The 22,525-nt window shown below is 38.8% G+C and overlaps 1 protein-coding gene across 1 annotated transcript in view; it reads right to left on the bottom strand.

Annotated features, from left to right (window-relative positions):
- Positions 1–22,525, bottom strand: part of EPB41L4A (erythrocyte membrane protein band 4.1 like 4A) — a 117,347-nt gene that overhangs the window by 44,041 nt on the left and 50,781 nt on the right. The window contains exons 3-9 of the mRNA XM_018924420.3: positions 19,931–19,982; positions 19,400–19,478; positions 15,660–15,757; positions 13,077–13,197; positions 8,839–8,926; positions 6,653–6,741; positions 6,213–6,276 (exon numbers count right to left, since the gene is read on the bottom strand). Of these exons, the coding sequence (XP_018779965.2) occupies positions 6,213–6,276; positions 6,653–6,741; positions 8,839–8,926; positions 13,077–13,197; positions 15,660–15,757; positions 19,400–19,478; positions 19,931–19,982 (591 nt within the window). The remainder of the gene's footprint in view (positions 1–6,212; positions 6,277–6,652; positions 6,742–8,838; positions 8,927–13,076; positions 13,198–15,659; positions 15,758–19,399; positions 19,479–19,930; positions 19,983–22,525) is intronic.

The following is a 22,525-nucleotide window of genomic DNA, read 5'->3' as shown; positions in this document are numbered from 1 at the left end:
CAAGTCATAATTCCTTCACCGTTTCTCAGCTTATCGGGGAAGGATTCTGTAACTTACTGCAACCAAGTATGACACTGCTTACAGCACAGCCAGGTTTAGGACACCCTCCATCTTCCTTTTAGGACTATTTAAGGTTTGTAAGAGTAGTGATTACCCTGACAATTGATAAATGCCTCTATAAAAAGTAACCAGAACCGGAGAGAGCAATGACTTTCTGGATTAACATTTCTCTCCCAAGGGAATTAATTGATTTGTATAGGTAAAGCAAGGATGGCCTTTCCTGTTAAGACTATGACCTTTTGTTCCCAATGAAAGACAACATTTTTAGCATTTTAGCAAAACACTAACAGGTAGTTAGTGTTAGCTGGGTGTTTTGCTTATTATTCTCATATATCTGAACCAAAAGAAACAAAGACCTATTGTAATTTTACTAATGATTTATAGGAAATGACACTTCCAAAGTCATTCAGTACTCTTTGGTGCAACACAAGCCTCTCCTGGCAACTCATCCTGTTGCTTTCAGAGTGCCCAGTGTACTAAAGGTGAGGCATTGTAAATCATGAACTGCTCCCAGAGCAGTCCTGGCTGTCTGCACTCTGGAGGTCTCTCTCCTTTGTGCCATCTTGGTGTTCGTCTGTTCTTTCAGGAAGCCCATTTTGCTGATCAAACAAGTAGAGCACCACTATTTTTGTATGGCTATTTTCAATCCCATCTGTGACTTGCAGGAGCAAGGGAGGGGCAGGATGATGGGACCAGAAGGTGCAGAAGGACCCTTGCAGCAGTAACCAAGCTGTGGGACTGCCTCCTCCTAACCCTGACAAAGGCACACTCTAAAAAATGTGAGGACAAGAGTTACATATCCCTCTCCTTTTAGGTGCTTTGGAAACTTGCCCTGCAGTCTCCAAAACACAGTACCTGCTAGTACCTCACCCCCATTTATAGCCACAGGAGGAGAGAGAGACCAGCACTGTGGATGCAGATGGCTTGTCTACATTACAAGCTTATAGACATTCAGCTTATACCCTGAAGCCCTTCCCTGTTTTAAGCTGGCTCCCAGAGCAGCCAGGAGACTGATCTGGCAGGGCTTTTAGGATCTCCACTAGAGAGCTGGGAATTGGAACAGTGCTGCACCCTAATACCCACACCTCTCAGGTGAAAGATTAAAAGCTTGTTACAAAACCCTTCAAAGGAGACAAGTCAGAGGGGTCATTGCCCTGCCTAAGCACAGAACACCTCTGGAGCTAGCACACAAGTTCAGGAGTGCTTGGCAAACAGCATCCTGCTTGCTTTGCCTCGCCAGCCTGATTTCACAGCTTTCAGGCTCAGAGGTGGCTTTGTGCCCAGCTAGCTCAGCTCCTAGGCAGGGCAAGAGAAGACACACACTTAAAATGACAGCTTTTCTCTCTGAGGGCCAGAAGATCCCTTGTTCTTGGAGTTCATGGATTACTCCCAGGATAAGGGACCATTGTCAACAGATTTACACCCATTCTAGGGAGAACTGAACCTGCCCACAGAGCAAAAATTATTAGAGAGCCACTGATTCAGAGCAGGCTTTAGCTACCTTAATTTATAAGACGTTTACAAGTTCCCAGCAATGCAGGCTCAGAAAACCCCAAAACCACTTGAGGAGCCACGCCAGCACACACACCACTCCTCCCAGCCACAGTCAGGGCTAGGGCTGCATAAGGAGGGACCTTGCCCTGTTACAGGGCACACTGCACATACACACACTACACCTGCACATGTAACAGAATCATTAACACTGGCTCTGAAGCTACTGCTTCAGAACATTATTCTTTGCCAGAATAATTATTCTAAGGCACATAGCTGGGTACCATCAGCTCTAAATTCCAATAGGAAGTATTCTGTCTTTTTATATAGACATATGCAGACAAATCACAGCTTATGTAACAAACAATGTACTATTACTGGTTACACAAGGTCAATCTTTATGAAAGTTATACCAAGTTGGCAATTAAAACTGATAAAACTGTGCCAGTTGCGTGTCAGCATTGAAATAAACATATCTCAGCTTTTCTAGCAACTACAGCAATTCAAAAACACTAAGGAAGAATTAGAAACAAAGAAAGCTGACAGTATCACCTCAGTGTCAGTGAATTTAATTTTGTGCAGGCCTTGAACCGATCCTATAGTACTTCCATGATGGCTCAGAAAGCAATTAAGAAAAGACAGGAAAACTCGCAAGCAACCAAAACATGCCAAAACTGTTTAATATGCTATATTAATATCACTGGGCTTACTCACCTCCACCCTTTACTATCACTCTGGGTGCAAATGCAAATGATGCAAAAGTCATTTGCAATTCTTAAACCATAAGAAAGATCAAACTGCTACTTTTGTCTGGAAACTACACATAAAATAAATTGGACTTAAGACTGAGAGCAATGTATCTTCAAATCCTGTTCAATCTTCCCAAGAAGCTACAGGAACAATAAATCAAATTAGAAGTTCCTGGCTGGAATTTGTAACTCAAGACAGAATACAGCATTTGATAGGAAAAGAAAGGATACAGCTGAACCATCTTATTAAAATATTTTTTTTTCAGACTAATGACACTTATGAAAAGCAGATTAAAAAGACAAAGCATATTTACAGTGTTTTCTGGACTATTTAAATTTCTTTAAAAATAAATATTGTATTTACACAAGTTTCAGCCACACAAAATGTGGAGGATTATGTACTTTGGACTTGCACCAGTGGTTGTTATTGTTCCTAAAGAGTCATTACCAATTTTGCCATGTGAATTTATCTGAATATGGAAGACTGCAGAGGAACACACAAAAATGTGGAAATAATTTTTAACTGGAAATAATTTTTAACTGGTTGGGAGATTGTTCTGACTCAAAAATACCCAAATTTCAAGATCTCTTGAAATAAAAATTTCAGAATTCAAAAAGGCCTTTCTCTTACTGGAGAAAAATGATGAAAGCAAGTGTTTTGCACATTGAATTCTTTCTGTTTTGTGAAACAAGAAAAGTAAGAACAGAAGTTTTGCATAAACCCTGCTAAGGAGTGAAATCATTCACGTGCATGTTCAGACACAGAGCAACTAAAGTAAAAGGCTCAGTTACACCAAACAGCACCAGGGTGCAGGGAACAGCACAAAAGTACTTGGTACCTACAGGCAAAAAAAACACATCTCTCACTCCTGCCTATTATCACATTTACATTCCCAGCCTACACAGTCTATCACAGCATGTTTTTCTCTGTTTCTTTCATGTCCCTAGTTGAGAGAGAAATATAGGAAGCAGGCTGTGCTCATCACATGGGGAAACACAGGAGGTGTGCTTGGCACCCCTTACACTCCTCACTTCCACACAGAGCATCCATTGTCACCAAGCTCTGTTTTGCTGGTGGAGCGGGGAGGGCTTTGGCAGCCACCTGTGTCACTGGATTGTTTCCAGCAAGGTTGCTCCACAGACATGCTGCCAGGAACTATGCACAGGCATTAGATAAATTTCTCAGTTTTCTCAGAAAAAAACTTCTTTAATCTTCAAAAATTATTGGTCATTTTATGTCACGTTCAGGGAATGTGGACATGTGAAGCCCTTGCAGGGGAAGGGTTCCTAATTTCATGCTGATGCTTAGAGGTGCCAGAAGGACCTAACACCTTTATAGCTCAGAATTCACAGCATGGATTCATACAGGGGGACAATTAAATGCTGGTTCAATTATTAACACCACTGAAAAAGAGCTTCAGTCTCACAGGTCCATGGATGGCCAAATATTATAGACAATATTTTGTTTATGAAGGGGCAACAGCAATGACCTAAGGGAGAAAACATATAATACAAGCAAAGTAGTGAAAGACAGATAGAACCAAAATACTGATGGTCATGCTTGTGCACAATAGCAACAGGTGTGCAGGAAAAAAATATGAGGCAGCTAAATAGACAGGAGTTATTCTCATGGAAGAGATATGAAAAGCACAAGAGGTTACATTACAAAACAGAAAAACCAAAGTAGCTTACTTTATTATAAGACACTAAGAAATAACATCTTCTGCTCAGTAAACATCAAGTTTATGAAAAGTGAAGCAATGTAAACAAGAAAATGAGCAACCACAGGTTTGGCTGACACAAACAACAGCGGGGTTTTGGTAGTCTGAAGGCATGGACTCGTACATTTAGACTGTCATCTGTCAAGAAGATCAGATGTCCATTTCCACCCACCCAGTGGGAAATACACAGATTCTTCTGGCATGGTAGAAAAAATTTCACACCAATCTCAGCAAGCAACACCAAAGAAGTTACCCCAAGTAACTCCATCTAGAGAAAGAGCTTTGCTGGTACTAAAGGCACCAACAGCTTCCTCTTCATGAGCAGTGAAAGGTGACAGTCAGTGTGAATACAGGGAGCTGGTGTGTGTGGAAACATGGATCAAAATTCACCCTGCAGAGAGTGTTTACAACATATGGAAAAGAAAAAACACTTGGTTCACCCAGAAATAATCTGCTCTGTTACAGGGTATTAGCTCCTTCACTTTATGCCATAAAGTTCAATTTAAAGACATGGGAAAGCCCCCATAATTTTTGCTCCTCCTGAATCTCTTCTGGAGCTCTCTGCAATTAACTGGAACAGACATTCCAGATTTGGTATACCACATCTGATACAAGGAAATTATTAATTCCCGGGGCTGTAGAATGATATTACAGGAGGCAGGATGGATTGAAAATGGCATATTTACTCTCCTGTAATACACTCATGTGTCACATGGGAGGACAAAGTGATAGCATTTATTAAAAAAATCTCAAGGGGAATAAAACAAAATTTTTAATCAGATTTTTTAGGAGTATTGGAAGATACACAAATACACTGATGAGCTCTTCCTCCTCTGTGCAGAAGAGCATAAATTGTTATGACAACTTTAATCCAGAGACTGAGGTTACTGTCTGCTTATTCCAATATATAATTTTGTTCTAAGTACCCCCAGATTGTTAAAAAAGGAAAAAGAAGATTTCTCTGTGCCATTTTGGCCCTTCCTGATCTTGTTAGGATATGAAGTGCTGGAGAAGTACTTCAGATTAGTATTACTTGCAAAGGCAAATTTTGTGAAGGTACACACCCCTGTACTTACTGTTCTACCCAACAATTTCCTAGAAATACCTGTCAAGGCTTGAAACTACCAAGTTCTGTCAAAATGTTTGCCTTGTGATCACAGAGTAAGAGTTCACCAGCCATCAATATTCACAGCCTCAACTTTTCCAAAACCTTCCAGGTTTAACACCCAGCATGCTACGGCTTTGCAATTCCACCTGGTTAAAATAAAACTGTGGAATTGTGGCATCAAAGAGAAGCCACAGCTTCACTTCTAAGCAATTCACTCCAAGTCAAACTCAGACTTGTTTATACATGAACTATCACGAACCCTTTACATGAAACATGGTGAAAAGTCTTCCCAGCCTTCCCCCAGCCTTTAAATAACTCTCCTATTTCAACAAACACACCTTCAGAAATAAAATTCCCATAGATTACTACACCAAATATAAATAAGCCACTTGGGAGTAACAAAAGAGAGATTTGCCAAGGCATCTGCAAAGACACCAGAAATACTGTCCACAAAAGGAGCAAGAGAAATGTCCTTATGGAAAAACCATGGATGAGACTGACAACCATTACAAGGATGAACAAAAACACATAGATAAAACAGTAAAGGGGATTTTTGCCAGCAAGTTAATACCATTTTAAAAAAACTTTCATGTTCCAAAAAGACATACAAAAAATATTTCAGCTAACTTGTAACTAAACCTGACAGCAAAAATCACAAACTGACTGCAACAAATGGATGTAATTTTTTTTTTTTCATACATTCTCCTCAACAGTTTCCTCCTCCTCTCCCTATTCTACGTGCTTTGTAGGGGATAATTTTTTTTTTTTCTTTTAGTTACTGCATCTTAAAACCTCCTCTCTTCCTATCAATCTGCTGTCCTTGCCCCACTGGAGCAAACATTGCTTTCTCTCAAATGGTCTAAGTGCAAAGCAATGTTAAACTCTGACAAATGGGTTTCAAGCTATATAATGTGGCTGCCTGTTTTGTGCCTGATAGCTTTGTGAGATTCCCTTCACCTACATTTGGTTTCATACAGTAAATTTCAATAAAACCAATTAGACTTTGACAGACACACTGAATTTCCACCTTCATTAGACCTAAAATAATTTTTTTGATCTTTTGAGGCCTGAATGAAAACTTACATCTTTTCCCAGGACTCGAAGTTCAAACTGTGTTTCCTTGAAGTGAACTTTCGTAATTCTAGGCCTGTAATATTGAGAAAAAAAGACAGACCAAACTTCATGACCTTTTAATTTCATGTGTGGAAAGACATAAAGTTGTATACATTTGCATACAAAGACAAAAAAAAAATCACAGGTAGATTTACTTTCTAGGTATGCCCTAGATGTCAGGAGACAATTAGTGATATGTAAACATTTCAGCATGAGTATGGTAAAAGTGATCTATCACCTGGACTACTAAAGAATTAAAAATCTGCATCATCCAAAGAAATGTTAAGAATTCTATGTATAATTTTTTGATATTGCTATGATTAAACTTTCACATAGATACCACAAATTGTAGACATCCATACAACATTGTTATTGTTTTAGTGCATACTACACATTTAAATAGTACATACCAGAAATACTTTCCTACTTGTTTTTTATTCTTGTAGACAACAACTCCTATAGGTGTTAATCCTAAAAAGTATTCAGATTTGTTTTCACCCTAGAAAATAAAAAACTCTGTCATTCATACAAGCAGAATCACAGTATCATGAGATCCAGTGAGAAATTCATTCTGGTGACATGAATATACTGTTTCACTCCGTACAAATGGGAAAATAGTACTTGATGCAAGTACTATTTGCAACTACTTAATATGCAAGCTTCTGTATGAAAATTTGTAGTTATGAGGGAAAAGAGGCAAGAAAGAATGGCAGCGAGAGAAAAAAAGAGAATTTCACACCATGATGAAAAGCAAAAATACCTTTTTTTTTCTGTTTTCTTACTGAATTAATTTTTGCTATTTGGCAAATGGCCAAAACTCAGAAAATTAATTCCTTATTCAGGCATGAATGCAACAGATATCCCAACTTCCAGCTGAAAGTAAGCAGTGATTTTTCTGACCCATAATACAACCGCACAGCTGTCTTCTCCCTCCTAAAATAGTGGCAGCTGCTTCTGCCTGCAAGTGAAGTAGTTCCTTTGGGAGAGTCAAGCTTCTTTTTTGTTGTTCAGAAAGGGCAATGGTATGCAGGGAACAGCCACATGCATCAACTCCTCCAAAGGAAACTGTTCCTGAAGTGAGGACACAAATCTCAAACTGCACTGGGGGAGAACAGGCTGAAAGCCCTGCTGCTGAGTGGCAGAAGGTCTCCACCTCCCCCGTTTACAGTCAATAACCAAAACCAGAAGCAGCTTACAGCTGAAAAGAGTGCAAACCCTAGTGCATGAGGTTAAAAGAAAGTCAGCTGGAAGAGCTCATTCACCTGCCTACTTGAGGCAATGAGGAAGAGCCCTGCAAGTCTAAACCAGCGGAGCATGAGCAGCAGAATTATCAACTGTGAGAGGCACTGACTTGAGACACTGAAAAAGCGTCCTGTGTGATCACAGGGCTGGCAAAGGTCAAGTTCACCTGGCAAAGTCTCCCTGTGCTCCTCAATGAATTAACTGCTAAAGGCAACTTTACTTTTAACATGACCAAGGGAGGAAAATAACTGCATCTCGTCATGTGTGCGGCCTCGGTCTCAAACGAGGGCTTCTGCTGCTGATGTAATTTAAGAAGAAACAATGATGTTCACAGGTTACCCAGGCAGGGATTTCATTGCACAACAAAGGCAAGTTATGAGGCAAAAAAAATTCCAGGCTGTACTAATTTAACATGATTTTGTTGGATCATGTTGGATCTTGTTCCAGCAACTCCCCATTTTTCCACTGGTGGGAGGGGAACAAAGCCTGGGATATGAATATAATTAAGCCATAGAGTGCATTAAAAGGTACTTTATATTGCAGGCTATACATTTTTCAGAGGAAATACATATCTAATCTTCAGGTAATATCTTGATTTCTTTATTTTCTTTCAAGTAATTTTACAAAGTACTGACATCTAACTCAGGGAACTATCTATACTACAATTCCCCATTTGAACTCCTGATTTTCTTTTATTCCAAAAAATGCCTGCCACAAGCAGAATGATTCAAACAAGATAGAATGATGTTTCCACCAGGAGCACATAGCCTCCAGGTGGTGACCTGGATCCAATCCCAACATAAATGCTGACAGACAAAAGAAATGGAGGGGTTTTCTGAGGCAATACAGACAACTTGCAATGCTGCATGATACAACATGGGAAGAAATTGAAACATACTCTGAATCTTTAGCAAAACCTTGACAACAAAGATTTTTAAAAGCCTGACGTGCTACTGCTACTCCACCCTAATTTTTGCAATGGTACTGAAAAGGTTTCAGGACACACTTGCTCTTATTTAAACTAAAGTAATGTGCAAATTCTTCTGTCAAAGACAAAGGTGATAACCCTCACCACCCATGTCCCCTGAGGCTTGCACAAATTACTTCTCTTCTATCTGAATTGTTTTTATCCAGAGTATAACTGATTGGTATTTATTGGCGTAATAAAATCACAGCATTCAATCTGAAAATCATTAGGCATTTGTATGCACGAATAACTGAATCCTCTCTGTCTGTAAATATATGTTCCTTTGCATTTCTTGAGTAGTGTTCCCTTTTCTGTTTTCCTGTGGCAACAAAACTATATAAGTTTCACACATTAGTGCAGTAATTATTTTTCACAGTTAATACTTACATAAACAGGATGGAGATCCACCCCATACATTTCCAGAGATTTGGCCACACCTAAGTAGTTCACTTCTGCCTCAGCAGGAACTTGACCCCTGTAAACACAATTATTTTTAAGAATTTAGTCATTCCAATCAACATATCGAAATGGATCATATTAATAAATATCGTTTTCTGGACACTTATGCAGCTCTTCTTACTAGTTTTTTAGACTATCATGGTCTTTTCAACTCTGAACTTCTTGTTCCAGGTAAGGCTAGATCTCTAGGGTTCTCCTGACACATCTATAAAATTTTTGCCTAATGCAAATACATATATATACATATATATATATATATATATATATATATATAGCCTTTTCATTGCTGTCACAAACACACTTCACACATTTAATTTTCAGGCTTCAATATGCAAAATAACATTTTTTTTTTCCAATAATTACATTATTATTAAAAAGGCAGGAATAGTATGACTGGTTGGGGTACTATTTCCTGATAGAAGTGTTGAAGCTCCTGAAAGCAAGGTTGATAACTTCAGAGAAATAATTACATTCTCCATAAAATCTTGCCTACAGTAAGTCACACCAGCTGGTGGCACCCAGATCTGCTATGTTGAAAACAAGATTTGGAGTCTGTCTCATGAGATTAGCCATTTCAAAGATCCTGCCTGCCTTCCTAGCTACAGGTATCAATCCAGCAGTTAAAAAGTACCACTGGCAGGAGAAAACTGGGAAAACTGGTGAGGGAAATATCCTGTCCGGTAGGAACATATTTGACATTACCAAAAATTGACTTATTTTCAAAAAGATCAAAACAACTAAATAAGTTCAAAGCCTTTTCCTCAGATTTTAATTTGCTCTTCGCTTAATATCTGTCACTGATACAAGAACAAGATTCTCTTTTGTAAGCCTGAAATAGTTGAAGCCATGTTTTCATTTTCACTTCTTTTTAACACTTATCTGAAAGTAACTGGACTGTTATTGTGGAAGTACAACACATCTTGTAAAAATATCAGGTCAAAAATATGCATATCCTGCTTCATCCTGTTGGTTTTCTTGGGGAAATACTTCACTGGATGTGCTACCTTTCAAATTCAAGGTGGGAAGTAGAGCATTCTACATTCAACATGTTGACCAAAAGATCTGGAAAAGTCCTGAATAGGCACATTCCTGCTTCCTGTGTCACCATCCTCTCTAGCCTAGAAGCTACCATCCAGGTTTTCCTAACTTTGTGTTATGGCTGACAAAGAAAAAAGGACTTCCAAGGTCAAAGACATGCAGCAGCTGTGCTAGCATTAAAGCAATAGATATTTAAAGGTATTCAAAGGCATTTAAAATAATTTCTTTGTATCTGAGAGATGGACTGCTTCAGCTCATCTTATCCGTAGCAGCACTGCCACTTTTCCAGGTGCTCTTCTCTCCAAGGACTCCTGGAAAAGCAGCAGACCTGATGCCCGTAAGAGAAATCTCTTTCTTTAAATCCCAGTAGATGTGTCATTCATTATCTGTATTCAGAACGTGCAGAACACTGGATATTCAGCACATCAGTAATGTCACATCTGTCACATCTTTTATACACTTTTGCTGTAAAAATTTAATCTGCGGCTTGATTTTTAAATTTAAAGTGTTGCAAGTATATCTCAGAAATGTAAGCAAAATGTTCACAGGGGCTGTATTGTCTCACTGAGTTTGCAAGCAGGCTAAATACCAGCCCTGAGAAAAATGGATTATCCCATTACTGAATTAGTGCTAGAATACAACTCCAATTTAAACCCTGCTGTTAGTCTTTCCTTACTGACCAGGCTTTGAAAAATGCTGATGTACCTTATTCCTCCATTCTCCCCTGCCTCTGAAAGGACCAAAAAGCTCAAATGTCAAATAAATTGTCTGAGTGTGTTTTTATAAATACTTTCAGAGTAATACACCATGTTTTAGAAACTGAATTTGCAAAAATATTGAAGGAAGCAAAGATGTGAGCTGAAGCTTCTGAAGGAAGCAGATGAGCAGATGGAAGCCAGAGGTAGAAGTCCTCCCAAAAGCAGATGGAAAAGCCAGAACGTGAAGGGATGAAGAACTGTCAGGGACTGAAAGAACTCCCATTAGTACAAAGAGTGTTTAATTTTTATTGTGTGTGAAAACATCTCCTCAGCATCACACATCCCAAAACTAAAGCAGTCTCTGCCAGTGGGAATGGCAGAGCTGGCAAAGTGACAGCCATGCAGCTCACACACACACACACACACACACACACACACACACACTCCTTTGGATGGACAAAGGGCACCTGAGTGCCATTTGAGGCTCTAAGCAACATTGAAAGCTGCTTTTAAAGCTAAATATCAAGGGCATTTTTGCTTTCCTCGTGCCCCACTGGTGGCATGAAGTGTTGATTCAAAACACAGCAGCAGCTGACTTGCCAAGCACGTCAGTGACAGACCTCCCACAGCCTAAAACGGGCTCAACCCCGGCTCTCCTGTCTGCACCCAGGGGTTCTCTCCCCCAGCACCAAGCTTTCCTCCCTCACAAGTGTGCCCCAAAGTCACTGCTTGATCCTCCAGACACGCCTGGCAGCATCAGGTCACCTCACACTGCTCTCTGACCTTGGAGATGTCATGGTGGTTTATAGATGGTTCTACAGTCACAGTAGGCAGGCTGCAGAGTCAGAAACCCCCTTCACTTTCCTCCCTCATCTTCCTTGCTTTAGAAAATTTCTCCAAAAACTGCATCCTTATTGAATCTCCAAATAACTATTGTGCTGTGTAAAAAAAACCCAAAAAACTGAGAGGAAACATGCAACCACAACCAGTTTTTCTTAACATAACCAGGAGAAGGAAGGTATATGCAGCGCCACAGCTGTTTTGAAAAACAAAAAACCCAACAAAACAAATCAAACAAAAAAAAACAAACCAAGAAACACAAAAAACTCCCATGTTTCCATGCTGGGACACAGAAAGAATAAAATAGTTCTTCCAAACCGTATCACAAACCTGTCCTTAAAATGCCTCAGGTCAATGAGACAATTTGGGATGCCCTCACTCATTATAGCTTCACATTTCCTAGCTGAAGAGACTGTGGTCACCTGTGCAGAAGTCAAAGCTGGCAGTGCTGATGGTAACAGCTGGGCTGAAGTAGCAGTGAGTACACCTTGGCTTTGCTCTCTGTTCTGATGCTGCTAAACCCCTGACACATAACTGCAGCCAAGCAGCAGAACAGTACCAGGGCTCCAGAGCAGTGAGTGTTTGACAGTGATCACTGCCCTTCACAACCACTGGCTTCTGAATCTAATGACTACAGAAACTTGAGAAAGGGAAATGAAGGCTGCTTAGTTCACAGCAATTCATCTCAAGTCTCATTTCTCACAAACCACTTCTGTGATGTTGAACCAAACTAACGAGCTGTGACTCAGTTTCCTCTCTCTGGAATGGAAAAAACCAATATTTTTTTACTTTATAGAAATACATGTAGCAAGTTCTCTGAAAAGCATCAATTAGTGTAAGGCTGTCATGCAACCACAGAGAAATAATTAGTGACAACAGACTCTCTTCCCTCAAAGAGAAAGCTCAGGTCAATGTGGCAAATGGCACAGACTCCAATTACTGGAAAACTTTTCAGAGAACAGCTGTGACCCTGAGTTAATACCTTTTCTCATTAAACAAGACACATGTAACAGTAACACACAATGCTACTGGCAAAAATTACTTAACCTTTATCCAGACTGTGGCTTCATTATAGGAAAAGAATCAAGAAATTTAGATCTACCACAAGATGACTAACTGATTTTCTTCACATTACTTTGACAAAGGCTATGATGAACACCCTCATGAAAGGGCTCTTACTGCTCTCATCTTCATAAATGGTTATATCACAATTGCACCTAACTTGGACCTGTTAGTACAAGCTTCCTTACACTTACCAGGAACGTGAACTTGGAGATAAGCAAGTAAATGTTTATTTTGGCTCCAAGTGTGAATTTCTGGCATATGTTTTATTGAAACCACTGGCTCTGAAACACCCATACCTAGGTCTGACACACCTCACATTTCCAGCTATTGTCCTACTCACTTCCTAAAAGAACAGCTTCGATATGTAAAATCTTTTCTGCTTCCGAGAGGAATAACTGGATTCCCTGTGTCCTTTCCTCAAGACTAGAAACCTCCACTTTGCCCCACAGGCTGTTCCTCCCCACCTGCCTAGCATCCCTGAGTCTGGTGTTACCTGCCAGGTTCCCAACAGAACTGAATTCTTACATCAGAGTCTTGTGTATCCGCTCTATGGCATCCTCCAGCTCTTCCTTCTGGTCAGGAACGAAGCGGTACTCGGAGACATAACCTGCAGTGTGCTTGTACGGGTCGTAGTCCCCCAGCTCAGCTACAGAACACAAGGAGAAAACAAAGGTCTTCTTCTCAAACAAAAAATGTGTTATACAATCTGCCTACTGGTGCCCAGCGACCCCTCTCCAGCTGACAGCAAATTTAATTGGCAGTCAGATAAGAAAAAAAGGAATGAAGGAAGAGAACACAGAACTATTCACATCAGCACACATAAAAGCAAGAAAAAAATTGTCTTCAAACATTTTAAAACTTATATCTAGAAAGTTAGAGCTAGAAAGAGCTAGAAGCCTTGACAGGAAACCTGCTGCTTATACAGGCCAGACAAGGTTTTAACCAAGCCAGCAATTTGAATTCAATGACATTGATTATTTGGCAGCATATGCAAAACAAGTGTAGAAGAAAAGTCTAGTTTTGTAATATTATGCTCTCATGATATGCTGCAATATTACTGGCAGAAAAGTTCCATATTATTTGTGGGACTTTAACATAAACTGTGAATACCAGAATGGAGGTAAACATCCTGTGAGTCCTGGAGAGAAGGTCTTCTAATGGTTTTTTTTGTGAAGAATCACAAGTTTTCTTTTTTCAATAAAATATCAGTGTATTTCCTGGATATCAAATTCACTTTTAAAGTAAAAACAGCTTTCAAAAGACTTTTCTTAAAGTCAAGAACATGATGAATAGCCAATGTAATTTTGTTTGATGCAACCCTGAATTTGTGCACATTAGTCATGTCTCTTCATATGTCGTAACATAATTATAAAACAAATATCATCTTGGCCAGAATTCACATCTACTGATCTTTACTGTAATTGCATCTAAGAAACTCTGCAAAAGTTAGTATTTCAATTTTATATAACCCTGGGTAATATCTGTACACTGGGTTTCTGAGAAAGATTTCACAGGAGCTTTCCATCCAATGCCCACTGAGCCAAAAACAAAGCCAAAAGGAGGCTTAAGAGCCAAGAAGGAAAAGACTCATCCTGCTGCTGATGTTTCTTTCCTAAATGTTGAAATGAAATTGCTAGAAAAAGACGGTGAGCTGCTCAGTAGGGATGTTGAGAAGTCTCACTGGAAAACCTTCATTAAAATTATGTGTTCAGTGTCTGAGACAGACATTTCTCAGGTGTCTTTATGTATTTGGAACAACTGCAAGCCCTAAATACAAGGATAAAGTTTTTTATAGAGCCCGTAGGAATGCATACCTCCTAGTGCCTGGAGTAACTTTAACTCACTGTATGTAACCTTGACCATGCTTTAACTCTTCTCTCTCCATAAAATTTCTCATTGTTTTCCAACAAAATATTTGAGATTAGAGTTACAGGAACAGGACTCTATACCAAAGCAACAGTTCTCACCACCTTACAGAATAGCTGAAGGGCATGAATTTACTTCTTTTACTCATTTCTCAAAATAAAATGAAGATGCTACCATCATTGCATATTTTCCTCCTTCACACTTGAAGTATTTCTCAGAGAAGGCGTGTCTGCCAGTAAAGTGAAATGTGAATTTTAAACCATTTTTCAGAGGATGATGTCATATTTTTTAGATGGCAAAATAAAGTCAAAAATAATTGTACACAAATAAATACTGCCTGAAATTTGAGCTTTTCAGATATACATATAATCCACCACAAAATCCTGTATTAGACCAATTCCCATTTCATACAAAAGTTATTCTGCCATGTCATTCTAAAATGGATAGAAAAGGAGGACTATTTTTTATGCTATATTAAGTGTTGTTGAGTCACACTTGTAACACCAATAATACAAATAATCTTTCCTCGACACAAATAATTTGAGGCAAATCTAAATTTAACACAGAAGAAATTACAGATAGAGGTCCCAGCATGGCAATTCACACAATTTTTGGTTGCAGTTCTGTTTGAATACAGATCTTCAGCTGCAATGCAAAAAGAATAACAGCTCCAGTAGACAGACAGCTCCTTTCTAATTGATTGCTAGTTCTAAAAAGCATGCAACATGTAACATCCACTCCTGAAAAGATCTGTACTGATGGATGAATGCAGATAAATACTGAATAAAATGAAAATTCTTCACCTCAGGTCAAATAATATTCTCCCATTAAGCAAACTTGCATTCATATTGATATAATGTAATTTTTCAGATAATACTTTGAGGCTACCAATAGCCTTTGAAATCTGTAGAACTCCTGATGAAGGTTTTGTCATACTCTACATGTAATACAAAGCCATAAAGTCTTAAGTACTTGAGAAAATATTCCCCAGCAAAGCAAATAATCTTTAGCAGAGTCTTCAGACTGATTTTAAAGTTTCTTCTTTACACTAATTATCATATTGCTCCTGCATTATCTATTCAGAATGGCCATTTATTTACAGCTCTTGAAGTGAAATCAGTCACACTACTTCTGTTTGGAAGTGAATGCATAAAGAGTTAATGCTGTCTTCAGCCATCACTTAAAAATAATCACAATGCAGGATTGAAAGAAATAAGCTTGCAGAGGGCCAGGAGAACTCACACTGAATTATGTATGCTCCCAGCTGTGCTGCAGTGTTGATTGGACAAGGCAAACGGCCCTGCAGAACATCTTGCTTTACCTGCAAGAAAAACTGATACCTAAAACACAGAGAAAAAACAAAGTTGTTATTTTAAGTCAAATTAATATTTCAAATTATCCCTTTCACCGTGCACATACCATGTACCACAATTATGTGACAGTAAATGCCTCTATTCCCCTCTAAATGACTTCCCCTATTGATCCTGAAGTAACAACTAAGATTCGTCCAGTGGAAGAACCCAGGAAATGGAGCACCCCCTCTTTTCCTATCTGCTTATATTGTGCAGATGCAATTACTTATCTCCCTAAAATGTCATTTCCCTCTTTTGACTTTCACAGAGCAGTCAGGAAGTAGGGAAGAGGGATAGGAATCAGAAAAATTGAACAAAAAACCTATCAAAGGGCAAAAGTTTAACCTCATCACGGGATCAGTGTAAAGGATGACTGGGTATTGGATGCTTGCTTACTCAAATATTTCCTCTCCACATACCAGAGTATTGACTACAATGCAGCAGGGAAGTTTGATGGAGCCCATGAAAAAGATGGATGGGTGTGCCATCAGCAACTAACTGAATCTGCCATAGCACAGGGAGGGTACTCTCCTGCTTGGAATAGTGATAGCAGGGGTGAAAATGTAATTTGCGAAGTCATAACCTGCTGCTACACTTGATAAAGCTGAGACCACTTAGAATCAATATGTCCAAAGCAGATGGAACAGACAAGATAACAAGCCATTATATAAAGGATTTGCAGTTTTGCAACTTTCCATAATGATTTATACTACATCTTTTAAACGCTGTTTGGATTTTTTCTGGTTTTATTACAACAGATTTATGCAGTGTTTCACATCATCCTAAGTTAATTTCTAGCACGGATTTCCTACGAAATGTAAAAATACAATGAAGGTAATTTTTTACAGAGAAAAAAAAGGTCTTCCATACAAGCACATAGCTTTTCCATTATTCACTACTTCAATTTTATCTATATAGAGCCATTCAGCTACTCTGCAAATAATTTATTCTGTGTTACAAGTAACTTATGAAAGCACCTTGGAATGCTCTGTAAGTTCAAAGTGCACCTACAGCGATTTCAGAGAAGTTTACAAACTGCAGGTGACATGGTAGCTGACTCAGAAAACTTATGGTCCAACCAAATTTTCTAGTCTTTATCAGATGAGCTTCTGAATAAAGATACCCATGTCTTTCTGATTAATGATTTCCCCTAGAGTTTGTGCTGTAACAGATGTTATGGTAGGAATGTCCATCCTCTAAAAACTGGTTAATGTTCTCTACTTTAGAGGAATGGCATTAGCATAGGAATTTCCTGGGAATGTCTCTGGGCAACACAAAGCACAGACACTCAAGGTTTCTTCACTCTAAGCAATACCTCAGTCCTGCTTCAAGCTTATGCTTGCAATCCTACCTAGACAAATTTTCCCTGTATTAATTATGATAATGGCCAAGATGATTTTAAATCCTCTGTGGAGTACACAACATCATCTTTCTGACATGAAATGCATTTCTGTTGCACACCCATACTTCTGTTAGCATTTCTCCACCTCTACAAAGCAGAGTTTGGAAGGAGAGTATGCTGGAAATATATTATCCTTGCAGCCTGTAATCCCAAAATAAAGTAGCATAGGAACCCTCAAAATATGCCTGCATCCTGCACTGTTAATTGCTTAAGTGACTCCTGAAAGGTGAACAATCTCAATTCCCACTGACAGCACTGAGCTCCTTGCCTTTGTCCACACCTATAGCTAAAGCAGCCTCATCTTGTGTGCCTATGTTTGTCATGAATATATTAGAGGGCCAAATTGCAAGTTTTCTCTAGCAAACATATCCAGCAAACACGGCAGTGTTAGCTTTTGCCGACAAGCCAGACAGACACTGCTGCATAGCAATTACAAATTTGACAGGTTTCAGGTTTTCATTATTTGCAAAGAGTAATCATGTAATGGCACAGATCATCACAATCTAATAACAACAGAGCTAGCTCTCATGTCCATTAAAGTAATAAATACATGCTTCAAAGAAACACATTGATTAGCACAAAGCAGTTAACACATCACTGGAATTACAGAGTTAGGCAGAATATTATTATTATAAAGGAAAAGAGGATCTTTAATGCTTCCTAAGTAGAAGGACCTTTAAGAGTCCCTTCCAATCAAATTATTCTAAGGAGATGGTGGTGGTGGTGTTTTAGTATTAGTATTAGTATTAGTATTAGTATTAGTATTGTTGTTGTTATTTTCCTGAACAAAAAAAACAAAACAAAAAAAAACACCCTTCCTTCCAAGTTTTAAGAGCCTATGGGAATAAGTGCTCATGGATGTTGAAGGCAGTTGGCTACTCAATGCATTTCATAGAAGACTGACATATCACATTCCTAGGCTGGCCTTCTGTACCACCCAAGGTGCCAGTTCTGCATGACCAAACTCTGTCAAGTCATGACCAGAGGCTTCCTAATGACACTGAAACCTTTCTTGGCTGGATTTGCACACTAATCAGCAGTGTAGATCACTGGCTGGCCTTATCACAGGGCAAAGAAATAACTTGTGAAAATTTAGCCCCCTGGCTCCACCCTGTCTCCTGGGAGGCAATCACAACAGGTTCTGTGGCCAAAGTTCCCTTTCCCAGGGACACTGTCTTTCCCTGTGAGGAGGATTTAAAGCTCTTCTGGGAAAGTACAGGAAAACAGCACCAAATTTCCATAGTACAGGGGCATCCCATTGCTGCCAGCTTAGGTTCCTTTACCTGCCAAGTCACAGCATTTTTTATTTTTACCAGGCCAGCCTGAGTCTTGTTACGTTGGAGATTTCCATTCCTGTTGTGCCAGTTGGAAACAAAAGAATTTTCTCACTCTGGAGTAAGAAAAATATTCTGCCTGTGCTGCAATCTTTGATTTAAGAAAATTAAAAACCTTGCATGCATTCTAATGAATCCTCATGTGCCACATTCTTAGGACATCAAAAGAAGTATTTTGGCATTTGTTAATGCAAGCCAGCACACTAATTTTGTCCGCCTACCTACACAAATTCACAAATTTCCTTTTGAACCTAAAGTTAATTGTCCAAGACATTTAATAAATAAAACAGACAGATAACCCCAAAACTGTGAGAGAGTTCAGAGAACCATGTGTGTGTGTCTGTGTGCAAGCAAGTGCATGTGTTACAGTGTGCCTCCTCATACCTTGCAGAGGACAAGCTTGGGTAAAAGAATCAGAGGCATGCAACTCTTCAATTTCCTTCACATATTTTTAGTAAATCCAAAAGAAATCCCCTTGAAAAACAGTTCTGGAATTTAGGCTATGGCAAATAAAGAAGAAAATTCCCTGTATTTATATCTGATATCTTAGTAAACACTAAACTTGGTCATAGCATAGTATAAATGCAGCTGTAACAATGCATTACTGAAAATATGGAAAAAAACCAAAACCCACTCTCAAAAACACATGTCAAGGCCCTTTGATTTTTGATCCACCAGAGAACATCTTTTCTTCTTGGGCTTCCTAACAGTCCTCACTATCAACCACTGTGAATTTAATCACAATTTTCTTTCTACACACCAGTGTTCAAGCAAAAACATTCAGCTGTTCAAGGAAAAAAAAAAACAACCCAGGCACACCACAACACTATGCACCTGGTTGAAATGTATTGCTAGCCTGAGATCAACAAACTACACTTTTATTAAATACTGTACCGTGTTATTTCTTCCTTAAGTTTACATGGATCTTCTGCATAAAATTTAATGCCAAAATACAAAGTGTATGGTGGTCCAGCTGCAGGAAAAAAAATTGGTGTAAAAGTGAGTTGTCATGAATTGCTAATTGGTATTAATTGTTACTAGTTGACTACAAAACAGCTACTAAGAAGCCTATCTTAACATTTTATGAAACTTGAAATTTTTAGAAAAAATGTTACATTCACACAGCAAATGGTTATGCTAAGCATGATAGAAGCATCACAGCCACTATAAAATTATACTAATTAAGAATAACACCATTTATTAGCCTAAAACAAAATTTAAGCACACAGCAGCCTTTGGACAATAATGACACTGTTAAATGATACCATGTGCAATCCATGTGTGAAATTTTGACAGAGCAAGGAACTGCAATAACAAACTTGTTAAGAACTATAAATCTGTTGTGAGTAGAATATTGTCGACTGTGTAGATGGAACATTGTTCCTTCATCTTTGTCCTTTAAGTTCCTTTAAGTTAAATACCTACTGTTTATCAATTCTTTATGTTCAGCAAGGGTCTTTGCAGGATCCAGCCAGTACTGCAAGACAGATAATTATGGAAATTAGTTACCTAACTTTGAAAATTAACACAGAATAACTGGTTATTTATATCACTTAACCTTTTCTTCTCCTTCCCTCATACTGAGCTGACAGGAGGAACTGCACTCTCACCCCTGGAAGAGAGATTGCTGCTGCTTGTGCTAGTAAAAATAAGTATCAGCCGCCATGAGAAAATATGTTTTTCTGTGAGTGCCACAGGTCTTGAGATCAGCATAGGTGAGATTAAGCACTTCAGTATGGTGGAGAAGAGACAAGAATCTCATCTGCCTTTTCATTTCTCCGGTGAGCACTTAGCTCTGTGGCCACGGCGCAAACCCATGCTTAAAATCACCGTGCAGCTATTTATTATTTCAAAGGCTGCCAGAATTTTCCTGAAGAATGCAAGAGGTGGGGGGAGGAGCGGGAGATTTCTAACATTTTATTTGCAAGCCAAAGATGAATGGAATTTCATGGATAATGCAAAGGCATTTTTCAAGCCAAAGTCAGATAGTAACGATGAGAGCCTTTAGAGGTCCAAGAACCCTAACACCAGCCTGCACACCTAGGCACACCTACACTAGATACCTGTTCAATGCTTGTACAGATGGATAAACAGTGTCAGCTATGGTTACACCACCAAGCTGATAGGCTGAAGTGCCAAGAGAAATGGAACAAAAAACCAGTGTCTCATTAATCCAGCACATTGCACAGCAGTTGCTGACAACAAACCCCGGCGTGGTGAATGCCAAGGCAGCTCCGGCTGCTGCCCTCGCCCTTCCCATCTCCTGGCAGCCCCTGTGACACTCCCAGTGGTCTCCCACCTCTGCCCCCTGCACAGGCTTGCCAACAGCTCACCACTGCTGCAGAGGGCTGGAGGGCACAGCACCTCCTCACCCAGCTGCAAGGGATCAACACTGTGAATCTAAAAGTATTTAACATTTACAGAAGAAGTGGGAAAAAAAAACATAACCATTTTGTAATAGTCCTAACCACTGCAACTATCCAGTTACTAAAGGGACTAGTTTACTAATAGTTCTTTACAAACATATTTAGTATTACTTTAATAATTTTTTATTTACTAAGACTGGTTAAAATGGTACAATGTTATTAAAGAAAATAACTCCTTTTTAAATTTTAGGCAGAAACTACATTTAAAAAAAAGTCTTTTAAAGTACAGCAGAAAGAATAAGTTGACTCTTTTGTCCTTTGTACTTTTACAAACCTGGCTCCCATACAAGCCAGGTATGTAAGCTGAATGCACCCAAGCACCATGCAGTATTTCGTAATTGGCTCTTTTAAGTGCCTGCGAGAACTTTACCACAAATCTGGAATCTTAATTTTTTCTATCTGCATAGGGTTAAACTTGGGTCAAATTCCATGAACCTGCTTGAAACAAAATATTAACTAGGTAGAAATGTTTGCTGTAGTATCAATCAATGAAGTGTCTAGTGCAGAAAGATCCATCAACTGCAAACTAAATGTTGGACTGTCTTAATTAGATTCTCACAATCAAGGTGTTAGTTTTTGATCACATTTATAACAGGAAGAAACACAATGTTGGAGAGAAAATGTGTCATATAATCTGAAATTATCAAGACTTCCTATGGCCTAGGACAACACTAAGAACTGGAACTGCTATGTCAGACTTTTCCTGCAAATGTTCAGTGCAAGGAACGTCAATCTGCTGAGTTCAGGATGTCCCTATTACATAAGATATGTAAAAATTTTCAGGCAATTCTTACATGCAAATGTGAATTTAATGCTACTATCTTTGTTTTTAGAATCTGAAGTTATATAGATTATATTTATTATGATATCATCAGTGAACTGATCCTGCTGCAGTCTAAACATTTATTTGTACTATCTGTAACTCACCTGACCATCAGCTTCATGTCTGTTGTTTTAATCCAATAATATTCTTCTAAAATTTCATGTTTCTACTCAATATTATCTGTCTCCATTTTCTTTACACTATTTATGACAACTAATTTAAAACACACAAACAATTCTCTTTCCTCCTAGATAATTTAGTATATTGTGCCTAGGGATGAGTATAAAAATTCATTTTAAAAAAAATCATTCAACAAAACATGGTCAAGTACAATTTGACTTTTTTTCTAAGATCTTGAGGACAAAATATGCTGTGCCTTGTATGACCTTAATTCTCTGTATTGCCATGGGTTACCTCTTATGTGCTGTGCTCTCAAGTTGTGAGCTCAACTTGAGAGCTTCCTCCTAGCAAGGGAGAAAAACACATCTACATTGCAGGGTGGGGGCATGGTGCAACATGAATTAATATCATCATTTGTCCTTCTGTATTTGTATTTCTCCTCTTAGAGCCCTAGGAGAGTGTCAGTATGTGATACATTCTGAGTGTAATAGCTCAGATTGGCACTATCAGGTCAGTATTTACTGTTGTAAATATTCTTATTGCTGTGCTATTTTTTGTATATAGCATGATTCTTTTGGCATTTCACAAAAGGGAACACCTTTGGGCTTCAGGAGGACCCTTTCCCTCATCAAATTCTGCTCAGCTTTTCCT

Source organism: Serinus canaria, chromosome Z (assembly GCF_022539315.1).
Source record: "Serinus canaria isolate serCan28SL12 chromosome Z, serCan2020, whole genome shotgun sequence".
Classification (NCBI taxonomy): domain Eukaryota; kingdom Metazoa; phylum Chordata; class Aves; order Passeriformes; family Fringillidae; genus Serinus; species Serinus canaria.
Note: the sequence above shows the minus strand (reverse complement) of the source record. Positions and strands in the feature narration are given on the sequence as shown.